At 59.6% G+C, this 21,260-nt stretch overlaps 7 protein-coding genes across 7 annotated transcripts; 4 read left to right on the forward strand and 3 right to left on the reverse strand.

Annotated features, from left to right (window-relative positions):
* Positions 1 to 668: 668 nt before the first annotated feature.
* B0T15DRAFT_522384 (uncharacterized protein) lies at positions 669 to 2,656 on the forward strand. The gene is made up of 5 exons (XM_062868623.1): positions 669 to 765; positions 934 to 965; positions 1,138 to 1,314; positions 1,420 to 1,669; positions 1,814 to 2,656. Exons 1-5 carry the CDS (start codon positions 723 to 725, stop codon positions 2,416 to 2,418), a joined length of 1,107 nt encoding a protein of 368 aa, XP_062723505.1. The 5' UTR covers positions 669 to 722; the 3' UTR covers positions 2,419 to 2,656.
* B0T15DRAFT_428075 (glycoside hydrolase family 78 protein) lies at positions 2,657 to 5,602 on the reverse strand. The gene is made up of 2 exons (XM_062865679.1): positions 4,922 to 5,602; positions 2,657 to 4,828 (listed from the first exon to the last, which is right to left on the reverse strand). The coding sequence occupies exons 1-2, from the start codon at positions 5,219 to 5,221 to the stop codon at positions 2,672 to 2,674; spliced, it is 2,457 nt and encodes an 818-aa protein (XP_062723506.1). The 5' UTR covers positions 5,222 to 5,602; the 3' UTR covers positions 2,657 to 2,671.
* Positions 5,603 to 5,671: 69 nt separating this feature from the next.
* B0T15DRAFT_522388 (uncharacterized protein) lies at positions 5,672 to 9,294 on the forward strand. Its single transcript, XM_062868624.1, has 11 exons — positions 5,672 to 6,097; positions 6,167 to 6,322; positions 6,441 to 6,592; positions 6,691 to 7,049; positions 7,147 to 7,307; positions 7,428 to 7,688; positions 7,761 to 7,869; positions 7,972 to 8,322; positions 8,392 to 8,758; positions 8,824 to 8,962; positions 9,039 to 9,294. Exons 1-11 carry the CDS (start codon positions 5,971 to 5,973, stop codon positions 9,218 to 9,220), a joined length of 2,364 nt encoding a protein of 787 aa, XP_062723507.1. The 5' UTR covers positions 5,672 to 5,970; the 3' UTR covers positions 9,221 to 9,294.
* Positions 9,295 to 9,851: 557 nt separating this feature from the next.
* B0T15DRAFT_482672 (general substrate transporter) lies at positions 9,852 to 11,504 on the reverse strand (the record flags this gene model as incomplete). Its single annotated transcript, XM_062866116.1, has 2 exons — positions 9,852 to 11,262; positions 11,401 to 11,504. 2 exons carry the CDS (start codon positions 11,502 to 11,504, stop codon positions 9,852 to 9,854), a joined length of 1,515 nt encoding a protein of 504 aa, XP_062723508.1.
* Positions 11,505 to 12,468: 964 nt separating this feature from the next.
* On the forward strand, positions 12,469 to 15,175 carry B0T15DRAFT_522392 (uncharacterized protein). Its single transcript, XM_062868625.1, has 3 exons — positions 12,469 to 12,587; positions 12,722 to 12,873; positions 12,978 to 15,175. The coding sequence occupies exons 1-3, from the start codon at positions 12,571 to 12,573 to the stop codon at positions 14,774 to 14,776; spliced, it is 1,968 nt and encodes a 655-aa protein (XP_062723509.1). The 5' UTR covers positions 12,469 to 12,570; the 3' UTR covers positions 14,777 to 15,175.
* Positions 14,938 to 17,775, reverse strand: B0T15DRAFT_428088 (Six-hairpin glycosidase-like protein; the record flags this gene model as incomplete). The annotated part of the gene is made up of 1 exon (XM_062865680.1): positions 14,938 to 17,775. The coding sequence occupies exon 1, from the start codon at positions 17,473 to 17,475 to the stop codon at positions 14,938 to 14,940; it is 2,538 nt and encodes an 845-aa protein (XP_062723510.1). The 5' UTR covers positions 17,476 to 17,775.
* Positions 17,776 to 17,935: 160 nt separating this feature from the next.
* Positions 17,936 to 20,553, forward strand: B0T15DRAFT_522396 (uncharacterized protein). Its single transcript, XM_062868626.1, has 7 exons — positions 17,936 to 18,508; positions 18,605 to 18,837; positions 18,912 to 18,938; positions 19,004 to 19,114; positions 19,189 to 19,698; positions 19,824 to 20,162; positions 20,295 to 20,553. Exons 1-7 carry the CDS (start codon positions 18,255 to 18,257, stop codon positions 20,417 to 20,419), a joined length of 1,599 nt encoding a protein of 532 aa, XP_062723511.1. The 5' UTR covers positions 17,936 to 18,254; the 3' UTR covers positions 20,420 to 20,553.
* Positions 20,554 to 21,260: the final 707 nt, after the last annotated feature.

The raw sequence follows: 21,260 nt of genomic DNA on the forward strand, positions 1-21,260 counted from the left end.
CCCGATCGTCGAGAGAGGAGCAAGCGAGAGATATGTGATTTGGCCAGCGCTCGCAAGCTTCCCGTTCGGAGTATGCCGAAAGCCCCACCGTGCTTGGCGTTGACTGCGGACAGGCCTGAATTATCTCGGCGAGGCTCGAGCCCAGGGAGCTACCCGACAAATACGCCGAGCGCTCGTATCTAAACGAGCCACAGCACATTCTCGCCTGGCAAAGACCGAATTGAGCAATGTACCATCAAAACATCACCTACATTGATCAAACTTAGCTTGATTGAATGTCCCGCTTCTCAATATCCCCGTTCAATGCTGGATTTCAATTGCATTATTTCAGACCAAGTGAGATTTAGTGTAACGTTGAGAACGGAGAGCGTAGGTAGTGGGTCATACCTCACCTTGAGAAAGCGAAGTTTGGAGGTGCTGTCAGGGTTTATGAGTCTCACATTACTCAGTCTCGTCAGTCTCGCATTGCCTTCGTTAATTCATGACCAGGGGAGGCACTGCAACAGATCTGGCAGGGAGGCGAAGCTGAAACTGGCGCGGGATCTGCACAGGGACCAGTAATACTGTACTAAATAAGCCTAGCGCCCGCGTTGCTGGGTGGGGCCCCGAAAGGCTCGTAAAGTATCGCACTCTGTCCGAAAAGCCCGAGGTCGCCACACCTCCCTTCCTCATGCAACCCGATTTCCAGGAAACGTCGGTTCCCAGCCTCAACCGCAACAGACATGGCCGGCACAAAACGCAAGGCACACCACAAAAGTCGCTTAGGTAAGACACACCTCCTCCTTCTCTTTGTTTGATGCTTGGCCCCACCCTTGAGCGCAGAAAAGCAACAAAACGAAAAAAAAAAAGAGACAGAATGAACGAAAGAAAAGAAGCGGACGGTTTCCCGCCCTTGGCCTTTTGCTCCTCTGGGTCACGATTAACAGGGTATAGGCTGTAAGAACTGCAAGGCCCGGAAAGTCAAGGTGCGCATTGTGTACAGTGGCCCCGTGTTGTGAGATGACCGCAAAGGAGCAGCCGGCTCGAGATCCTTGGTGTCGGAGCGATCTATGCTCCAGGCGTCTAGTTGAGTCTCGAAGACCCCAACACGGCTAGCAAAACGCCCTCGCCACTGACACGTCATGGCATCCCCTACAGTGCGATGAGAACAAGCCGTCATGTTCAAACTGCGTTAGGCGCCAAGTAGAGTGTGATTTTTCCCCAATGGGAACTCCCCAGCCGCCGCCCGTGTCTCCCGGGGGCCTCAATATGACGGATTTGGAGCTGCTGCATCATTACACCACCGCCACGTACCGGACCTTGGTAGAAAGCCCAGTATGTCAGCCTCGTCATTTTCCCACAACCTCTGCACGGCCTACCTACCTTGGGTAAGGTACAGACGAGAAATCTAACCACCGACCTCATCTCGGTCTCAAACAGACGGTGAGGGAGTTCTACAGGAAGACGGTCGTGCAGGTGGGGCTCAGCTGCGACTACATCATGAGGGCCATACTAGCTGTGTCCAGTCTGCACCTCGCCCATCACCGTCCACAAGGGCGAGACCACTACCAGGCCGTGGCCATCGCCCACCACCAGGCCGCGTCGCAGGCCGCCATGCCGCTCATCTCGGACGCGACGCCTGAGAACGCGCAGATGCTTTTCCTGTTCTCCGTCCTGACGACTTATTATTGTGAGTTGAGTCTTGAGATAGGAACTATCTCTCACCTTACCTACCTATCTTACCCTTTTCGCATCCCCCTACCCTCCCTCCCCGCCCATTTGCATTGTTTCGTCCGGTTTCCCACGGCTTGGAGGGCTCACATGGCAAATTCAGCTCTGGGGTGGCCGCGCAAACCCGGTGATGTCCTCCCTCGCGCGAACTCGGGGTTCCCCGACTGGGTGTATCTTGTACGCGGGACGAAGGGCTTCATCGACCTGGCAGGCGTGCCGAGTGAGGGGCCGCTGGCGCCGTTGTTCGCGCACTCGATCAGCCGCTTCATGCTGCGGGAAGGGCCGGAGGCGGCCGACTCGTCGGCGCACCCGGCGCTGGCGCACCTCGCCGAGGCCTTTGCGCAGCGGCCGCTGGAGCCGGGCCTGCGCCAGATCTACGGGACGGCGCTGCAGGAGCTGAAGAAGTCGTTCGGCCAGGCGCAGGCGTGCGCGCCGCAGTACGAGATGACGGACGCCTTCACGTGGCTCTTCCTGATCGCCGAGGACCTGCTGCCGCTGCTGCGGACGCCGACGCAGGAGGCCGTCGCCATCTTTGCCTTCTTCTGCGTGCTGCTCAAGAAACTCGAGGGCCACTGGTGGATGCAGGACTGGGGCCGGCACCTCATTGCTCACGCGTACGGGCTGCTGGACGAGGAGGGTCGCCTGTTGGTTCGCTGGGCGGTGGAGGAGACTGGCTGGGTGCCGCCGTCCGCCATGGAACGCTTCTGAGGTAACGGAGGCTTCTTGCGTGTCTTGTCTGTGTATTTATTAAATGTATCCTTGGTCAAAACCGATTCGCTTTTCATCGTAGGCACTCAGGTCACGCAAGGAAAAGGCAATGGGACGAAGAAAAAGCAGTGGCAAAGGAAGAAAACAGTAAAGAGGCAAATGTATATAATTCTAAATAGTACATAGGTAGGGAGGTGCATTGATCTGTCTAGAGCATGTAAGGTAGGGAATTATTACAGTTCACTCTTCACGCTCAAGCTCTTGCCTGACGAATGGTGATCTTTGAGCCCCCCTTAACGGTAAAAGTCGTACCGTTGACAACAGCACCATTCACAGTAAACTTGGACTGGCTCGCGGGAACCCGCAGCGGCAGCGGGACCGAGACTGTTCCCGTGGTGCCAGCCGGGGCCTCCACGGTCATGGTCAGGAGATCCCTACAGAATCCCCAGCTTACGGCAACAGCACCGCGAGGCGTGGGGACCTTGCCCTGGGCGAAGGTGAGGCCGATTATCTGCGGGTTCACTGCCCACTCCGCCCAGCCGGGCTTGGTCGGCTGGACGCCCAGCACGAATCGGCTCAGCGACGCCGTCGGGCCAGCGCTCCATCCGTGACACATGCTCGTGACGACGCCGAGCCCCGGGCGGCCGGACTCGTCCAAGGTCTCCCAAAAGGAACCGGTGTAGTTGGCGTTGCGGATGTCCGCCATCGGCGCCCACAGCGTGTCGAGCAGCTCCCTGGCGGCGTCCGAGTTCTGCGAGCTGAAGGCAGCGCGGAGATGGTATGCAGATGCGTAGGGGCTCATGTATCGCTGGAAGCCGTGCGCAAGGACTCCGCTTGAAAAGGCCAGTGGGCCCTTGGCCCCGACGAGCTCCGCCGAGAGGGTCGAAAGGATGGATTCGGACGAGTGGGACGGGTCCACATTGACACCGGCAAGGATGGCGATCGCATTGGAATCCTGGCCAAACCCATCCCGGATCTTCTCGGAGTAGACGTACGCGCCCAGCTCGTCACTCCAGAGCTGCGTGTCGATGGCGGACCGCAGCGTAGCGAGGCGGTCTTGGTAGACCGAGACGTCGACCCCGGCATCGGCCAAGAGCGTGGACGTCTCTTGGAGCGAGTAGGCGTAGAGGACGTTGAACTTGGTGACGACGCCAGACTGGGCCGGGTCGTAGTAGTTCCAGTCGCCGCCAAACGTGACGTCGCTGAGGTTGAAGAGACCACTGGGCAGCACTTGCGAGTGGGACCAGTCGAGCATCCTGACCACCCTGGGCGCCCACGTCCGCGCGAAGTCGACGTCGCCGGTGTGCATGTACACCTGCGAGACGGCGGTGAGCAGGTTCCAGGAGTAGCCGATCAGGCCTGTCAGGTTGACATTCAAGGGGGTGGACAACGGTTCCTGCTGGATCTTGGCCGTGGGGGTGAAGAAGCCGGGTGCGGCCTGGTACGAGGCGAGAAGCTCGAGGGCGCCCTCGATGAACTCCAGCCCGTGGGTGCTGGCCAGAGCGGCAGAGCCTGCCACGTCTAGGTCTCCGGTGTATGCGATCCGGTCTCGGCGCGAACCGTCGACAGACACGTCAAGCGGGTTGGTGCCCGCCAGGAAGTCGGCGAGGCAGCTCTTGTCGGTCAGGTTGTGCTGGTAGGTCACCTCGCCCGCGGTATCGGTTGCGACCAAGTCTTTGAAGAGAGCCCGGTGGCCAAAGGAAGCACCGATGCCGTAGGATCCGTAGAACTTGGAGTATTGCGTGAAGCTGAGCACCTGCTGGCCGTCGATATCGACAGCGATATCCATCATGGCGACCCGGGCGCGTACCGAGTGCCAGGTGCCGAGGGAGAGGGTCACGTTCGAAGGGATAGTCGCCCTGGTGAGCTCGGTGTTTTCGGTGGTCGACCCCACGTAGGCCGCGATGATCCTTGCTTCCACGTCAACGGACAGGTAGATGCCCGAGTTGAGGGTGTCGGACAGCACGGTGAAGCCGAAGCCGCCGGCGAGCGGCTTGACCTTGAAGTCGAGATTGTACGCCGTGCTCATGACGGCAACCAGGCCTGCGTTGGCCTGGGGAGCAAGACTGTCGATCAAGGCACCCTCGCTGGTGATCTCCCAGAAGTCGGGGACGGAGTTCTTGGGGATCTCGCTCAGCTGAACAGTCCTGGCGCCGACCGTCCAGATGTCCGTGATCGAGCTGTCCGAGCTCTTGAATGACCCGGGGAGCTTGTTGAGGGGAGTCGTGTGGACCGTGGGAACAAGGCCAACGTTGCGCAACGTCAGCTCACCGGGCGACGACAGATTCAGCTTCTGGTACCGAAGGCCTCCCTGGATGAGGCGGTTGGTGACCTGACCCGGGCCAGTGATGTTGTAACGGTTGACCCGGTAAGTGTCCATAGCGGCTGCGAGCGGGAGGGGACCGTCGCCCTGGAGACCGGGGCTCGGTCAGCGGTTACGAGCCTTTTCCACGGCGGTCCCAATAAGGTACCTAGGTAGCGAATAAGGGGAGACAGAACGCACCATGTACAAATCCAAGGCGGCCTTGGTCTCGGAGTAGGTAATCTCGAACATCGACGTGTCGCCCGTTGCACTGACGACCTCAAAGGCCGGAATGCCCTCTACCTCGACCCCGTAGTCAAGCACGAAAACGCCGGGCTCCGTCGCAGTTGACGATAGCACGATTGGCCCATCGTGCGCCGTGTGGAACGCAGCGTCTGCTCGCGGCAGATGCGGGTGTTTCCGAGTAACAGCAGCACTGGCGATGGCCGCCAGGCTCAGGGAGAGCAGCCTGATCATGACGTGCCGAGTTGATGCCGTCATGGAAGCACAGGCGAGAGGAGAGGAAGACTTGGTTGCAGGAAAAGTGAAGCTGAGGGTGAAGGATTCATGGGAGGGGACCTAGACAGTGAGGCTCCGTTCGAGCTTCTTAAATACCTTACCAACACCTTGACCATTTCCTTTGGGTGTTGACTCCGTAAATACGGCGCTCTCGGCATTCCCGCAACTCGGAGGCACGGAGATTGAAGTCCCCTCGACTCATCCGTTATCCAGGCCATTACCTACCGAGGCAGGTTCTATACCACGAGCAAGCGACGGGCCAAGAGTTTCTCATGTCGCCGCGTGGGACCGAGCTGTACGAACCGAGAGCGAGAATGCAATCGTCATTGAAGGGAACGATCTGTGGGGCCAACCCACGCGGAGAGTCCCGAGCGAGCGGAACAAGGGAGATGAGCGCTCCACAGCCACGATCGCACTAATTATGCATTATCGGCATCGATTGCACCTGCGACAAGTGCCGGGGGCGAGCGGCGGAGCACGTGGCGGACTGGCCGTTTTTTGCAAGGCGTGAACCTGGCCAAATCATTCGACTTTGTCTCACTGCTGGGTTCCGCTTAGCCTCGTTTTGTCGTATTTTTCCCGAGTCTCAAGTCACCAACGCCGAGGTATCCTTCCCCTCCGATATTTCGAGATCCGAAAAAATCAGGGCATCCAGCGGAAGGTGGCTGCAGGTTCAACGTCACCGATCCGACCTCATACCCACCTGCGGTATTCGCAATTCTACGGCAATTATGGCTCCAACCGAAAAAGCAGACAACAAGATGCCTCACAGCCAAGGGGCTTTTGACGACGGCCCTCCTCCGCCCTATGAGCTGCATTCGACCGGACAGTTCTTGTCTACCACAGCCGCGGTCGCATGTAAGACGCACGCCCGTCTGTTGGCCGGAAGCTGCCTACCTTACCTTAACGTACTAACCAAACGGCCAGTGGACGGCACCCTTAATGTCGAGCTCTCGTCATCCAACGCCAGCGAGCTGCGCGCGTTGTTGCCGGCTGTCACCCCTTCTGAGCCCGTGCGACCAGACGCGGCGTCCGGACCCTGCCCACACCTCAACATTGTGATTCAAGTTGTTGGCAGTCGAGGTGAGTCGACTACTCAACCCCTATCCAGCGACTGCACTGTGCGCAATGCCACTGTTGCGTATAAAGCCCCCACCTTCCTCGGCACTTTATATACTTAAGCCCTCTCTCTGGTACCTAGGTGATGTCCAGCCATTCATCGCGTACGGTACCGCTCTGCAACGGTACGGCCACCGGGTGCGCCTTGCCACACATGGGTGTTTCTCCCAGTTTGTCCGGGACTCGGGTCTCGAGTTCTACTCGATCGGGGGCGACCCCGCGGACCTCATGGCGGTAAGCTAGGAGCAACCACCCGACGGCAGCCACCGTGATGTTTACGGGCTGCCTTTGGAAAGTTGCACGCCACTAACCTTGGGCCCCGCATGATACAGTACATGGTCAAGAACCCTGGTCTGATGCCTTCGTTCGAGTCTCTTCGCGGCGGTGACATCGGCCGCAAGCGACGCATGATCGACGAGATGCTCCGGGGCTGCTGGGCCTCCTGCATCGAACCGGACGCCGAGACCAAACGTCCTTTCGTGGCCGACGCCATCATTGCGAACCCCCCAAGCTTCGCCCATGTCCATTGTGCACAGGCTCTCGGGATACCTGCGCACATCATGTTCACCATGCCGTGGAATGCCACCCGAGCCTTTCCCCATCCGCTAGTCAAGATGAGCTCCACAGACATCGAACCCGGCACCGCAAACTGGCTTACCTATGGCGTGGTCGAGCTCATGACGTGGCAAGGGTGAGTTGGATCCTCTTTCTGTCTCTCAGGCCAAGAGAATGATGGGGCGACGGTGGTTGCAGCAGAACTGACACCTCAAGCGCACGCAACTACACAGCGTCGGGGATGTAATCAACCGCTGGAGAAAGGAGCAACTTGAACTGGACAAACTGGCCGATTCCATGGGACCCTCCATCACAACCTACCTGCGTATCCCGCACACGTACTGCTGGTCGCCTGCTCTGGTCCCCAAACCGGCGGACTGGGGCTCGGAAATCGGTAAGAGCAGCTCTTTTTGCCCTGCTAAACAAACCGTACATTGAAGCTAAGGGACGAGTCGGACGACTTGCATGTCGGCTGACGGATGTTTCGTCTCCCTACTAACAACGCTAACGACAGATGTCTGTGGGTTTTTCATGCGCGACGAGCCGAGCTACACCCCTCCACCCGACCTCGACAGCTTCCTGGCACAGGGGCCAGCCCCTGTCTATGTAGGTTTCGGCAGCATCGTTCTCGACCACCCGGACCGGCTTTACAAGGCGATCATCGAGGCAGCCAGACGGTGCGGCGTCAGGGTTATCATCTCCCGCGGTTGGAGTAACCTAGGGGGCGACGCCTGTAACACGGCCGATGTGTTCCACTTGGGAGATTGTCCTCATGGCGAGTCCGCCCCCACCCCTAGAAAGCCAATGCATGACACAGTTTCAAGGGCTGACGATGGTAAACATTCAGAATGGCTGTTCAAGAGGGTTGCGGCAGTCGTACATCACGGAGGAGCTGGCACCACCGCATGCGGCCTTGTGAATGCGCGGCCAACTCTGATCGTCCCCTTTTTTGGCGAGTATGTCCCACACAGCCCTCTTCTCTCTTTCCACCAACCCCTCCACCCCCACAAAAAAGAAGAGAAAAAAAAAATCAGGAATTGATCTGACTCGCCTACCAGTCAACCCTTTTGGGGAAGCGTGGTCGCGGCAGCCGGTGCTGGTCCCAAGCCGATCCCGCAAAAGGAGCTCCAGGCCGACAACCTGACCGACGCAATCCGGTACATCACCTCGGCCGCGGCCTACGATGCCGCGACCCGGCTCGCCGCGCAGATGCGCCACGAGTCCGGCGTCGACGCTGCCGTCCACTCGTTCCACCGGAACCTGCCCGTCGCGGTGCACACCTGCGATATCATCCCGGACCAGGTGGCGCGGTGGTCCATGACGAAGCACGGGAAGACCGTCAAGCTCTCGGACGCGGCCGTCGCCGTGCTCGTCGCGCAAAAGAAGATCCGGATTAGTCAGGTGAAGCCGTAAGTCAACGCCTAAACTCTCCAGTCTACGGTTTGGGTCGGTCACCCTGCTCACATGGAAATTGGTAGGCTACGCACCCGAGAATACGACACTGATGTCCGCCGGTGGGATCCGATATCGGGTGGAGCCGCATCGGTTATGGGGACCGTGACCGACTTTGGCCTGTCGCTGGGTGGGCTCTTCGTCGACCCATACAAGGCGTACAAGCGAGCTGCGGCGGGTGGTGGCCGTGGCTCGTCGGCCGCCGGCGCCGCTGCACTTGCGGTTGGCTCGAGCGCCGGGTCCATGACGGGGGTGCTGGCCAAGGGCATGCTCGTCGACATGCCGCTGGCGCTGGCCGAGGGCATGAAGAACGCCCCGAAGCTGTACGGTGAGGAGGTGCCGGACCACGGCAAGGTCACGCACTGGCAGAGCGGCGGTAAGGTCGCGGCTAAGGTAGGGTTGAGCCCCGTTGTGAGTTCAGTCTCAAAACATCTTTGTCTCTGACTTGGCGTTCGTAGACCTTCGGCTCAGGCTTTTACCACGGCATAACCGGAGTGGCCATGCAGCCGTGGGAGGGGGCGAAGAAGGACGGCTTCAAGGGCTTCCTCAAGGGAGCAGGCAAAGGCACGATTGGTTTGATCACCAAACCTGGAGCAGGTCAGTATTTGCGTCACATTCCATCATTCCATCGCATACACTTTGCCATGTCAGGGGCTGATACATGTTTGGATAGCGCTCTTTGGACTGGTGGGATACCCGGCGCTTGGGATCGCGAAGTCACTTTCCGCCAAGAAGGGTGTGGAGAAAGCCATCCTAGGTGCGAAAGGCGAGCAGGTTGACATTTGTGCATCGCATGGGGTAGGGGGTCAGGATGTTGCTCAAATCACGGCGCGATTCGAGAACTTGTGTTTGTGACGGGGGCAGTGTACGAATCGTCATAGTTTTTCCTCATATTAGCTTAATTACTGCTGATTATCTCGTGCATAAACACCTGTGGCATTTGTTGCCGAGAACAAGATACAGCTGCCGGTTGCTGCCGACATGTCAGCACGAGCATGATCCTAGTCTCCTGTCGAGGCTCCGTTGTTTGGGGTTGGATTGGGCATAGCGTTTGCCGTAGCCACGCTAGATATTTTTCTTTGCATCAGATAATTACTCTCTTTTCCAGCTGTTTGCCTGCCACTGATTTACTGAGTACGTTGGTCGTTTTATCCTCAAGGATAACGTTCGAGAGTGCTTCAAAAACGCAGTTGGTTTGCTAGTTGTCTGTCCAAAGTCTTGGAGCCCAGTGTAAAGCATCTCAAACGTGCACGGGTTACTCGTAATGGAAGCGTCACAAGATGCTTCAGATCTTTCACAGCGGAACTGCAAAGTTACTTGGGAACATGTAAGATACGGCAAATTATTAACCCTAGTACTAGTTACTTGGTTGTCTCCTATCCTAAGACCTCGGAGGATGGCAGTTTCTACTGCAGCAAACCACTGATGGTATCCGCCGGGCGAAGCCTTCGCTGGCCTTTATGACCTCGACAGCTCTTGTTCCGCCTTACTCAGTCGGGTTTTTTTCCAGCACGGGAGAAGGGGCATCTCCCAGACCCTTCTCCGCCGCCGTGTCGCGCGCGGGGGGGCCGTCGAAGATGTGTGCAATGTCCTCGAGCGAGGGACCCTTGGTCTCGGGGAAGACGAACCACACGCCGACGAACTCAATAACGATCCAGACAATGAAGACGATGTAGAGGCGCCACTGGATGTTCTCGAGGCCCACCGGGATGGCAAAGGTCGACAGGATCATGAAGGAGAATTGCACGAAATAGAAAAAGGCGAGGCCGCGGGTCCTGAGGCGATAGGGGAGAATCTCGGGGATGTACAGACCGAGGTTGCCGTTGAAGCCGAAGTTGTAAGCCGGCGAGAAGAGGTAGAGGAAGACAACGACGGTGTATGCGGCGGCCTTGTTGTCGTTGTCTTCGGCGAAGACGGCGCTGCCAGCGGTGATGCAGATGACGACGATCCACATGGCGACGAGGGAGCACAGGAACATGATCCTCCGGCCGATCTTGGCGGGCAGCGTGGCGAAGTAGAGGGCGCTGAACCAGGACAGCATCTGGTTGGTGGCGTTGATCAGGGTCTGCTGGAGATCCGACTTGAGGCCGACCGAGGTGAGAATGGGCGAGAGATAGTACGACACAAAGGCGTTGCCGGACATTTGCGAGCAGATGGCGGCCCACACGATGATGAAGGACCGCTTCCGGTTCCCAGGTGTCTTGAAGAACTCGGCGAGGTCCTGCAGGACGTTCTGCTTGGGCATCTCCTTCTCGGCCGCGAGCGCCGTCAAGATCTCGTTGTACTCAAAGACGACAACGGGGTCGGAGGCATCGCCTTCTCCGTGATATGTGACGAGCATGTCCAGGGCCTCCTCGTTGCGTCCCTTGTCGACCAGCCAGCGAGGAGACTCGGGAACGAACCAGACCAGAAGAACTTGGATGACGGACGGAAACGCTTGCAGCGATGAGGGGATCCTCCACGACGCGGTACCGTCGATGCGGAAGGTGCCGAATGTGCACCAGCCGGCAACAATGGAGCCGATGGAGTAGAAGGTCAGGAACAGCGCGGTCATGGTACTGCGCTGGGCCGGGTGCGCAATCTCGGTGACCCAGGGCGAGCCGACGCCGGCGACCACAACACTGCCGGCGCCGATGATGACACGGGCGATGACGAACATGGCGATGTTGACGGCGGCGCCCTGCAGCGCAGCGCCGAGGCAGCAGAGAGCAGATCCGGTGGCGAGGCCGATGCGGCGTCCGAACCGATCGGCGACCGAGGAAATCAAGAAGACGCCGGCGATGCCTCCGAGGGGGTAGGCGGCGTTGAAGATGCCAAGAGTGGCCCCCGTGGGCTTCCCGAAATAGCTCTGCCAGTGCGTGACAGACTGCAAACCGTTCATCATCGAGCCGTCGAAACTGGGCAGGAAGCATGGTTAGCATAGGCACTCTCTCCTCGCTTACACGCCCGCCGTAAGCCCACCGAAGGGGCAGGCCAGGCGGCCGCCTCCCCGCCACTGCGCAGATGAAAGAGACTCGGAAAGAGAGCAGACTAACCCCTGAGAGAAGATGGACAACAGTGGCACGAAAATCCACAGGTTGAGAGTGCGCAGGTTCTTGTAGCGCCACCAATGAGCGGTATCAACGGGACCCTCCGGCATGCTGTCGTAGGGAGAGTCGATGACCTCCCGATGGGCCGTGTCGACGCCTGAAGCCGCCTTCGCCATTGGCTGTTTGCTTTGGGGGGGGCGGACTGAGAGGAAAGAACAGGGCGACAGAGTGGGTGACGCTTTCGAGATGGCGAGGCAAGGCCAGAACTGCCAGAGGTGTTAAGGTCTGCGGCAGGAATCTGTCACTGGCTGAGACAAGACAAGATCTGCGATGGTCAGGGTGAGCGGCAATAATATATCTCGAGGCTTGTTTGATGCCGGCCCGACCGCCGGGGCGAGAAGTGCCAGCAATAGGCCCGCCTGACCCTGCAGTCTTTCCACCTGCACCCCAGGTCGCCGCCCCCGCTCCCCGCTGCCCACCCCCCTGGACCCCATGGGACCTATCTTATTATTTTTTCTTTGCGGGGAGCACCGGTCCCCCGGCCTTCAGTGTATGTACTGTGTAGTGCAACCCTGCGCGCAATCGAGGGAATGTGTATCGGTCGAGGTTTGCCCCGGCACGCGCGGCCCAAGATCTGGATTGGTCCCAAAATCTAGAGGCAGAGTCCACAACTGCCCCAAAATTGATTAGCCCTGCGAGCCACAGCACGCTTGGGTCCACACACATGCCATCTCAGGGGTTGGACATCCCAGCACGGCAGAGCTGCGCAGTACCGAGATGGGGTGCACGCGTGCTCATGGTGTGGGGCTCGGACGACATTTCCCCGGATTGTATTGTATTGTAGGTATAACATACTCCGATGCCCCATTCTCACCGAGTGTCTGGAACAGGGGCTTGTGGTCTACTGCGGCCAAACAACCCGATCATGGAGCTGCAAGCGAGCTCCCCCGGATATTCACCACATGATGCGAGCACACAAGGTTGGTTGGCCAGTGGCTTTCGCCGGCCCTCCCCCCCCCCCTTCCCCTTTTTTTTTTCTTCCCCGCTGCGAGTCCCCATGGGGATGTCCAGGCTCTCGGTAGTCCAGAATGCATGCCGGGAACCGGGCAAAGACATGCCGAGCAGCGCCTTCACTAACTTCACGCATCTGCAGGTAATGGAAGGCAGAGGCCAAGAATGAAGAACGCGATCTCGTGAGTACCCAGCGATGCAAATCACCCCCCAGTTTACTGTACCCCAGCTCTCGGTACCGCCGGTGGTGGCAACGCCACGAGGACCATGTGGGGAAGTGGTTCGGCTCATGAGCTCATGTGCATCCTTGCAACAGTTGTGAGCGGTGCAAGCTTCGCAAGTCAAAGTGCGACCGGGAGCATCCCTCGTGCCAGCGGTGCAAAGACGCAGGAGTGTCCTGCCGGTACCAGGGCCGGAAACGGCCAGGCTTCCCGGCCGGCCACCGGGAGCTCTTGGAGGACAAGATCCGTGAGTCCAGACCATGCCATGATGCCCCTAGACCAGCCACCATGTGTGTGAAACAGCAAAGTACGGTCTCGGCATCGTCTGACTAGATGCGATTGTCATGCTAGGCCGGCTCGAAGCGGAGGTGCAGGTGCTTCGACAGAGCGACGAACAGCAGCAGCAACATCAAGAGCAACAGCCGCAACAACCGCAGCAACAACAACAAGAGCACCATCAACAGCAACAAAGCACTCCGGCCCGGACACTGCGTCCGGTTGTTACCGCCGCTGCGGCCCCCCCTGCCGCGACCTTTGAGCGGAACCGGCGCATCGCGGAGCGGCAACCACCAACCAGCCTCGTCTTGTCGCTCGTGTCTCTGTACTTCCGACACATTTCCCCATGGTTCCCCTTCCTAGACCCGCCACAAGTCTTCTCCGACATTGGGTCCGTACAAGACCCGTCGCTACTCCACTACGCCCTCTTCGGCATATCCCTCCCCTTTTCCTACGACATCCGGCTGAACCAGGCATCCAGCGACTCGTTCTGGAAGTACTCCAAGAGGCGCATCTTCATCGAGGCGCTCGAGGAGCCGTCGTACTCAGCCCTGGAAGCCCTGACCATCCTGACGCTGGACATTTCCGGGATCACCAACGGCCCGCAGGTGTGGGGGGCTCTGGCGGTGGCGGTGAAGCTCGCCGGGCAGCTGATGACGAGCGGGCCGCGAGTGTTCCGGATGTCTGCGACAGCGCCCATCGAGAGCCGGACGCTGAGTCCCGCCGACAAGACGTGCCGGCAGCGGCTCTTCTGGGCCATCTACGCACTCGACTGCTATGTCTCCGTCACCACCAGCCAGGCCTGTGGTCTAGCCGAGGAGCAGGTCCAGGCCTTCCCCCCCTTGCAGGACTCCACATGGCGCGACCGTGGACGTGACGCCGAGGGTGGCATCACGCCCCTTTACGTCTTCAGATACCAGCTGGAGCTGATGGGCATCGTCCGGCGACTGCACCGCGTGTACCTCGAGTACACGGCCGGCGGGCTCGGCGTCGACGAGACAGGGGCTTGGCTACAGAAGTACTCCTCTTGCCTGGCTGAAATGGCGCAGTGGATGGTGTCGCTGCCGCCGTGCATGGCCCTGCAGCGCCCCGAGGGGGGCAGGCCCAGGGGCGTCGTCCCTTCGGTCCTCATGCTGCACGCATTCTTCCACGCCATGGTGATACAGCTCCACGGTGTGATCGCCTATCCGCCGGAGCAGAACCTGGCGACCCACGCGTCCCAGTTGGCCACCGACAGCCGGCAGCAATGCCTAGCCAGCGCTGCGATGGTCGTGGGCATCGCCGATGTCGTCGCGGCCGAGGACGTCGGCGACCGGCTGGGCTGGCCGTTCGCCTGGTCGCTCTGGGTGACGGCCAGGTACTTGCTTGTCGCCAAACTAAACAGCGCGGCCGAGGCGGCGTCTGAGGGCCATTTCCATGTCCTGCTCGGCTCTCTGAAGCAGATGTCCCAGTACTGGCAGATCTCGGGCAAGTACTGGAGGCTTCTCAACCAAGCCATGGGTGACTTGCGCAGCGGTAGGGGAGATGATGCCAACGGCCAGAGCGGCGTTCTCGGCCTGCTGGCAGACTTCCGAGTGTCCACGAGCGACCTCGAGGACCAGTTCCGAACGGATCCCGTCCTCCACAGCGCGCTGTCCTCGAGAGAACAGGTTGCCAGCCCGCGAAACCGCGTTGCTCGTGAGGGACAAGGCGACGCCGCCGCGCCCTTCCCGTGGGAGGAGACGAGCTACTTAGAGGGCCCGGGCCCGGGCCACGTGGCGTTTGAGAACTGGTTCATCATGCCGCTGTTTGCGGCGTCGGCATCGCAGTACTATCCGACTCCAGATGCTGCTTTCGACGAGACTGAGAACGGGGCGGCTTTCTATTCGTTTTGAATTTGGATCTCATGTACTTTATCTAAGCTTGCTTGGAGGTATCCAACTCTGTACAAAAACAACGTGGATGATTTTATGTACGACGTTAAACACGAAACCTGATCGGGTCCCGCTGTTGGAGCCCCTCGGCCCATCAACGACTCAAGAGGTGTTCCATTACCTCAGTTTTGCTCCACGACAGCTTTTTGTGTTGAGCGCCGGACCACAAAGTCCATGGGACTGGAGCTGTCCAGAACATGCACCGGCTGCCCCGGCAGCTTGACATGTACAGGCACCGTGACGGCGGGATCGGCCAATTCCACGCGCAGCGCCACGCTCTGCACGCCAGGCGAGACTCCCCGCCAGCTGACATGAACCATCCCGGTGGGGGACCCGTCGACCGCCTTCATGGGCACTGCGGCCTTGAACTCGGGGAACAGCGCGAGCCTCGGCTCGACGCAGACGGCCGCCCAGCCCGGCCCGGCCGGCCTCACCCCGGCAACCTCGGCCGTGAGCTCGTACAGAGGCGCCGAGCCCCAGGCGTGGCAGTCGGACCGCTGCGAGACAGCGTCCTCCTCCCATGTCGTCACGCCGTTGTCCAACTGGGCACGCCAGGGCGCCCAGAAGCCGTGAAACAGCTCGTCGTACAGCCCGCCGCCGACGGCGCTCAGCGCCCGCAGCGTGTAGAAGGCCATGGACACGGACGCCTGCACGAACCGGCCGTTTGTTTCACCGGACAGACAATGTCGGAGCATGTCCCTGGCAGCCGGCCCGGGCGCCGCCGCCCCGCTCAGGACGGCCCAGACCTGGTTATGCACGCTGTAGTCGCCCGCCGCGTCCGCCCCGGCCGCCAGGCTGTCCGTGAAGAAGGTCCTGTCAAAGCAGTGGGCCCTCAGCCCGCGCACAACGCCCGCCGCGCGCTCCACATACTCCTCGGCCAGATGCGGGCGGCCGGCGACGCGCGCGAGCTCGGCCGCCCGCTTGAGCGCGTACGCGTAGAGGTGGTTCGTGTACGTGCAGACGCTGGTGCGCACAGCGGCGGGCGGGATGCCGTAGGGCCGCCACTGCTCGGTCCAGTCGACAAAGTTCCAGACGCCGTCGCGGTTGTCTGAGACGACGAGGCCCGTGGCGGCGCGGTCGACGCGGGCGTCGAAGTAGCCCAGCACGGCGTCGACGACGGGCCCGAACGGCGCTAGGAACGCCGCGTCCCCGAAAAAGGCCCAGTGGTCCGCCAGCATGGCCACCCAGAAGAGCGAGAAGTGCGGGATGACCTGCGGCTTGTGCGCCGGCGCCCGGCTCGACGTCAGGCCCAGGCCCGGCTGGAACGAGTCCCGCAGCTGCAGCATGGCCTGGCGCGCGAGCCGGTCGTCCCCCGACACGTAGTACGTGAAGAGGATGGTGCTGCGCGTGTCCATAGCGTACTGCAGCTGCTCGTAGAAGGGGCAGTCCTCGTACGTGTCGTGCATGCAGTTGACCAGGGTCCGCACGCTGGTCGACCAGAGCTTGTCCATCCCTGCGGCGTCCGGGCCGGCGGCTTGGGCGCTGGCTACTACATCGAGGGGGTAGTTGGCCTCTTGGACGTCGACGCCTTCAAAGACGAGGTCGGACGGCCCGACGTCGATGGTGAGCTGGAGGAAGCGGAAGGACCGGAAGTGGAAGGGCGCGAAAACCTCTCGGTTTTCTTCGTCTGCGTAGTGGCCCAGCAGTTGCTCCGGAGGTGCTGCGCCTTGCAACTCGTACTGGTCCACGGGCCCGAACAGGGACTTGCTGTAGTCGCACCGGTGGCCCTTGCGCCTCAGATACGGAACGAGCACGGGGGTGTCCTCGTAGCTCTCGGCGTACCGCACAGACAGTTTGCTCCCTGCGGTCGAGGACCGCCCGAACCGGAAGCGAAGAAAGGCCGTCATGTGGTGCGGCGCCTCGATGTCAATGCGGTGGCTGGATCCGGCCGGGAGCACGAGTCCGCCGCGGGGGCTTGTCTCCGAGCGGTCCTCGGCACCACCGCCGCCGTGAACGAGCACCGCCTCCCAGTCCGCCAGAGGGAGCCTGCTTTGAACATTGTGCAGGGATGTGAAGTGTGCCGTCTTGAGCGCCATGCGCGGAATCAGGCGCGGGGACAGATGCCATGGTGGCACGACGCCGGTGGATTTTTGGAAGCGGTGACTCCGGGCAGCGACCCACTCGAGCTCCTGGCCGGCCGGCCGGGTAACTCTTTCGTATGTATGCAGGAAGTCATCCTCGGGCTCGTTAATGGGGAGAATGGTGAAGGGATCAATGGCGGTCTCCCATGCTGAACCGCCGCGGAGCTCGTGCGCCAGCGAGCTTCCGCTGGTGTCCTCGTTTTGCTTGTCGGCGGCCACGATCCGGAGGCCGCCCACCGGGCCGCGGGGGAAGGTGGCAGCGTAGTAGGTGGAGTTGAAGAAGCGCAGCACCAGGACGCGGATGCGGTTTGTGCCCGGGACGAGAAACGGGCCGATGTCGACTTCGTCATAGAACCACCTGCTCAAGTCTCCCTTGACGGGGCCGAAGGTGACGAGCCGGCTGTTGACAAAGAGCTTGTACCGCGTATCGGCCGTCAGGTGGAGCTTCACGCTCTCGGGGGGCTCTCCGTCGAGCACAAGGTCTCTCCGAAAATGGACCAACAGCCCGGCTGTGTCAGCCCTCTCTTCGGTGAAGGAGGGGTGCCATATCCACGTGTCATCGAACTGCTCTGCGGCCATTGCTGTCCGGAGACAGTGGGAGACTAACCAGAAGTCGTATACCCCTAACGCGTCTGAGTGGGTGCCAGTCAGATGCGTAGATCGTCCGAGTCCGGAAAGCGGTGCGTGACAGGTGCCTGTGCCGGGGGAAGTATAGGGTTAGGGAGGGAAGGTACACACTACACACACAGCGCTAGGATGGCGCTCCATGCAGCCTCGGTTTGTTGATATATACCAAGTTAAGATTTACACTTGCGTGCACTAGTGCCGTGTGTGCTGCCGCGGCCGAGTCATGCTCGCAGGTGTCCGAAGCACTCTTCCCGGGGCCACGGACTTGGTTCGGGGTTAAGGGGATCCAAGGGTCCACCAAGTCGGCTCGTCGTCGGACAATGTTCGTCCGCCGAGTCCATGGGTGAGGATCCCTGCACGCATGCACTAAACGAGTAAACGGCCCTGTACGAGTTATACGGAGTAAACAAGGGACCGTTTCTCCTCCTCCCAAATTGCTTACTCGGCCCACACGTGCCCGATGGGAACCCCGGACTCAAGGAAATCTCCCCACATCGCCTACCGTCCCCGCCTTGGTTCGGCAGGGTCGGTTGCTCAACACAGTGAACTACCTACCTTACATGGTAGGTACCCTACCTTGCTGACCCCGCATGCAAGGAAGGGCGAGGCGGCGACCAAGAACGTGGCATTGTGCAGCGCGGATCCGGGGTAGAGCCAGGCACATAGCCAAGGCACCTAAGGTCCCTTACCTCATACCTGAATTATAATAAATAGTCAAGGTGCTTGTCTGGATGCAATATCCAACGGCACGGCACAGCAGTTGGGCACTTTCTGCATCTGGCACAGCACTGGTCTTGAGTCTCGACACGAGGAACATTCTGAAAGACATCCTGAACGCCTCGCTCGCAATGGCTGGCTCCAATCTACGCCAGTGGCTTGCTGCCGCCATGGTGGCGCACGCCACCGCCGCAGCCGTGACGTATCCGGTGCCTGCTGCGGTGCCGACCAATGCCGCTAAGCTCGACTCAATGCCTGTCGGGCTCTCGTGAGTGTTACCACATCCCAATACTGTGTGTGTGTGTGTGGGTGTGTGTGTAAGGCTCGTGGCTGATATCAATGATGCCGTTGCGCATCTTTGCAGCTTTGAGTTCTTCATGTGGCCGTCATACATGAAAAACATCACGCCTCCGCTCCTCTGCATGGAGCACTTCAAGGACTTGTACGGCAGAACGATGCCCGTCCGTATCGGCGGCACCACCCAGGATCGGGCCACATATGACCCCAACCTGGAGGCGTACGTGTCCTACCACGTCGACGATCTGCTGGAAGCCCCCATGACGCTCACCTACGGGCCGAAGTTCTTTGACCTGATCCGTGAGTCGTGCGGCCGACGCCAGCTCGGCTGGTGCTTGAAATGGAACCATGCTGACCAGCTCTCGGGACCGCAGCTGCCCTCGGTACTCAAACCATGCTTGGTACGTCTTGGAAACATGCGTTGGCTGTGTCCCTCCATATCACGCGCTGACGACCCTGGGCAAAGGTTTCAACCGTGGCGACAACAACAGAAGCAACACCTTCGCGGCCATTATGGAGGCAAAGAAGAGGGCTCTGAAGTACCTCTGGGCCATCGAGATTGGAAACGAGCCGGACCGTAGGTCAACGTGGTTCTCTTCCCCCAAAAACAAACAAAGGGGTTCGTGCTAACCATGGGAACGTCACCGAAAGTCTACTATCTTTTCTGGAACAAGCCGGTTGCCGTCGCGCCATGGAACGAAACGCAGGAGGGTTATGACGCGGCAAACTGGATCCAGCAGTTCATCGACACATGGAAGACGCCGCTGCCCATGATCTCAGCCGGCGCATATGGAATCCCTTATCCGTATCAGCCCGACTGGCCAAACACCGAGTTCCTCATCAACGATGTTTTCAACGCGACCGTCAAGGGCGCCGTGTCGCGCTACTGCACCCACCTATACGCCCTCGCGGATGGATCGTCTCTCGCAGCCGACATGTCACACATGCAGACCGCCGCGGACGTCTCCCTCCTCGTCCCAAAGGTGGCCGCAGCCAAGTCCGTTAATCGTCCTTACATTCTTGGTGAGACGGGCTTTCACGGACAGGACATCGCCGCGGACGCGACCTTCGGGGGCGCGCTCCAGATTTTGGACAAGACCCTCCGCGCCACGTCCGTCGGCATCGAGCGACTCTTCTACCACCAGGGAACGATCAACCAAGGCATGTGGATCTCCCTTCCCTGCTTCCATACTCCCATTTATCTCACCTGGAACCCGACCTTCCCAACTTCCCCTTCATCTCCTTTTCTCGTATTTGGGCTTTTTCGAAGCTGACTGGTGCCGCAGCCTACTTCAACTGGTGGTCGGATAACCAGGTTAACGCCCCCTTCTACGGCGGTTACATGGCCACCCTCGCCCTTGCTGGGGGCGACCGAATCATCGCGAGCGACGCTGGTAACGACTCATTTGCCCAATACGTCATCTACAAGAAGAACAAGCCCTGCAAGGTGGTTTTGATCAATACCGAGTATTACTCTGGCAACGGCACACGCACAACGACGTCCTTCACCCTGTCGGGTCTGTCCTCCTCTCAAAATCTCACCGCTCTGCGGATGACTGCGGCGTCGAGCGTGGTGACGACGAGCCGGGATGCCACCGACACATCGTCCGGGCCTACGATCGGAGGTGTGTCGGGAAAAGCTTGCCTTGTCAACCCCCCCTCCCCCCCTCACCCCACCTTCCGTTTCCCCAAAACCTTCTCTTCCTTTACGGCGCGGTCCACGGTCATTGCTAATCAAGTTGTGTTCTCCCAAACAGGCCAGACCTTCTCCCATCAGACCTGCGCGAAGGAGGGTCGTCCTCGGTATGAAACCGCAAGTGTCAAGAAAGGCCAGGCGACCTTTACCCTTGCCGCATCCGAGGCTCTGCTGGTGTATCTTTGAGCGCTCCCACAAAGGTTTACAGGCGAGGGGTCCGCGGCTGGAACTGAATACCTTAATCAGCGCACGCTCACTTAGAGCGCTTGACCGATAGTTAGCAATACCTAGATCCATGTATTCCAAGACATCATGATTAGGCTTGTTGGTATCGTTTATGGGTGACTAAACGTCCTTATCCGTGCGTGCATGTATGCCTCTTGCGCCTGGCGAAAATGGGGCAGTTCTTCAACGCGGTGTTCAAATGCGAGTTCAGTCATTACACGAACCGCCATATGCTTCCACTGACAGTGTCCCCCATTTTCGTTTTCCAGCTACTTTTTCAGAATGAAATTGAGCTTACAAGCATCTCACGCTGCAAGATAGCTCATTGAAAGTTACCAGATTGTAACACACAAGAACGGTTTGCCATCCATCGCAGAGAAGAGTGCATCGGTGTTGTAAGTGCCCTTTTTGGTATGTTTAAGCTGCTCGCCATCATAAGCAGCTCATCTCTTCCGAACAAAACGAGCCAGCCCGTGCGTCTCAGGAAAGAAACAGCAATGAATTCCGCGGTTGTCACATTTGTGGGAGTTTACAAGAACGGAACTGAGCTGCTTCGGGTTATCCCTTCGTTGCGAAGACGAAACCGAGCAGTCCGAGTCTGCCTGCCAAGAATGAGGCTGGTAAGAACCCGAGCGTCCAGCCAGGGATATACAACCCGGACAAGTTTGTCCCTAGTTTCCGAAGTATCGTCAACCTTCAGCAACACGCCGGACTTTGTTACTGCGTAAGGTAGGTACTCAACTTGATACTCCGCTCGTCGACCCGCTCGTGCAGTGCCGAGCAAACTGGGGGACCTGGGGCC

This window comes from Chaetomium strumarium, assembly GCF_033439665.1.
Source record: "Chaetomium strumarium strain CBS 333.67 chromosome Unknown B0T15scaffold_2, whole genome shotgun sequence".
NCBI lineage: Eukaryota > Fungi > Ascomycota > Sordariomycetes > Sordariales > Chaetomiaceae > Chaetomium > Chaetomium strumarium.

Bases quoted from the DNA above. Each gene is read 5' to 3' on its own strand.
- B0T15DRAFT_522392 (XM_062868625.1), top strand. The intron at 12,874-12,977 runs GTGAGTCCAGAC...TTGTCATGCTAG, and splicing joins GCTCTTGGAGGACAAGATCC to GCCGGCTCGAAGCGGAGGTG.
- B0T15DRAFT_522396 (XM_062868626.1), top strand. From the start codon at position 18,255: ATGCAATATCCAACGGCACGGCACAGCAGTTGGGCACTTTCTGCATCT. The intron at 19,699-19,823 runs GCATGTGGATCT...CTGGTGCCGCAG, and splicing joins CCAGGGAACGATCAACCAAG to CCTACTTCAACTGGTGGTCG. The intron at 20,163-20,294 runs GTGTGTCGGGAA...TCTCCCAAACAG, and splicing joins GTCCGGGCCTACGATCGGAG to GCCAGACCTTCTCCCATCAG.
- B0T15DRAFT_522384 (XM_062868623.1), top strand. From the start codon at position 723: ATGGCCGGCACAAAACGCAAGGCACACCACAAAAGTCGCTTAG. The intron at 1,315-1,419 runs GTATGTCAGCCT...GGTCTCAAACAG, and splicing joins GGACCTTGGTAGAAAGCCCA to ACGGTGAGGGAGTTCTACAG. The intron at 1,670-1,813 runs GTGAGTTGAGTC...TGGCAAATTCAG, and splicing joins CGTCCTGACGACTTATTATT to CTCTGGGGTGGCCGCGCAAA.
- B0T15DRAFT_522388 (XM_062868624.1), top strand. From the start codon at position 5,971: ATGGCTCCAACCGAAAAAGCAGACAACAAGATGCCTCACAGCCAAGGG. The intron at 6,098-6,166 runs GTAAGACGCACG...CCAAACGGCCAG, and splicing joins TACCACAGCCGCGGTCGCAT to TGGACGGCACCCTTAATGTC. The intron at 7,050-7,146 runs GTGAGTTGGATC...GCAACTACACAG, and splicing joins GAGCTCATGACGTGGCAAGG to CGTCGGGGATGTAATCAACC.
- B0T15DRAFT_428075 (XM_062865679.1), bottom strand. From the start codon at position 5,221: ATGACGGCATCAACTCGGCACGTCATGATCAGGCTGCTCTCCCTGAGC. The intron at 4,829-4,921 runs GTGCGTTCTGTC...CCCGGTCTCCAG, and splicing joins CCGCCTTGGATTTGTACATG to GGCGACGGTCCCCTCCCGCT.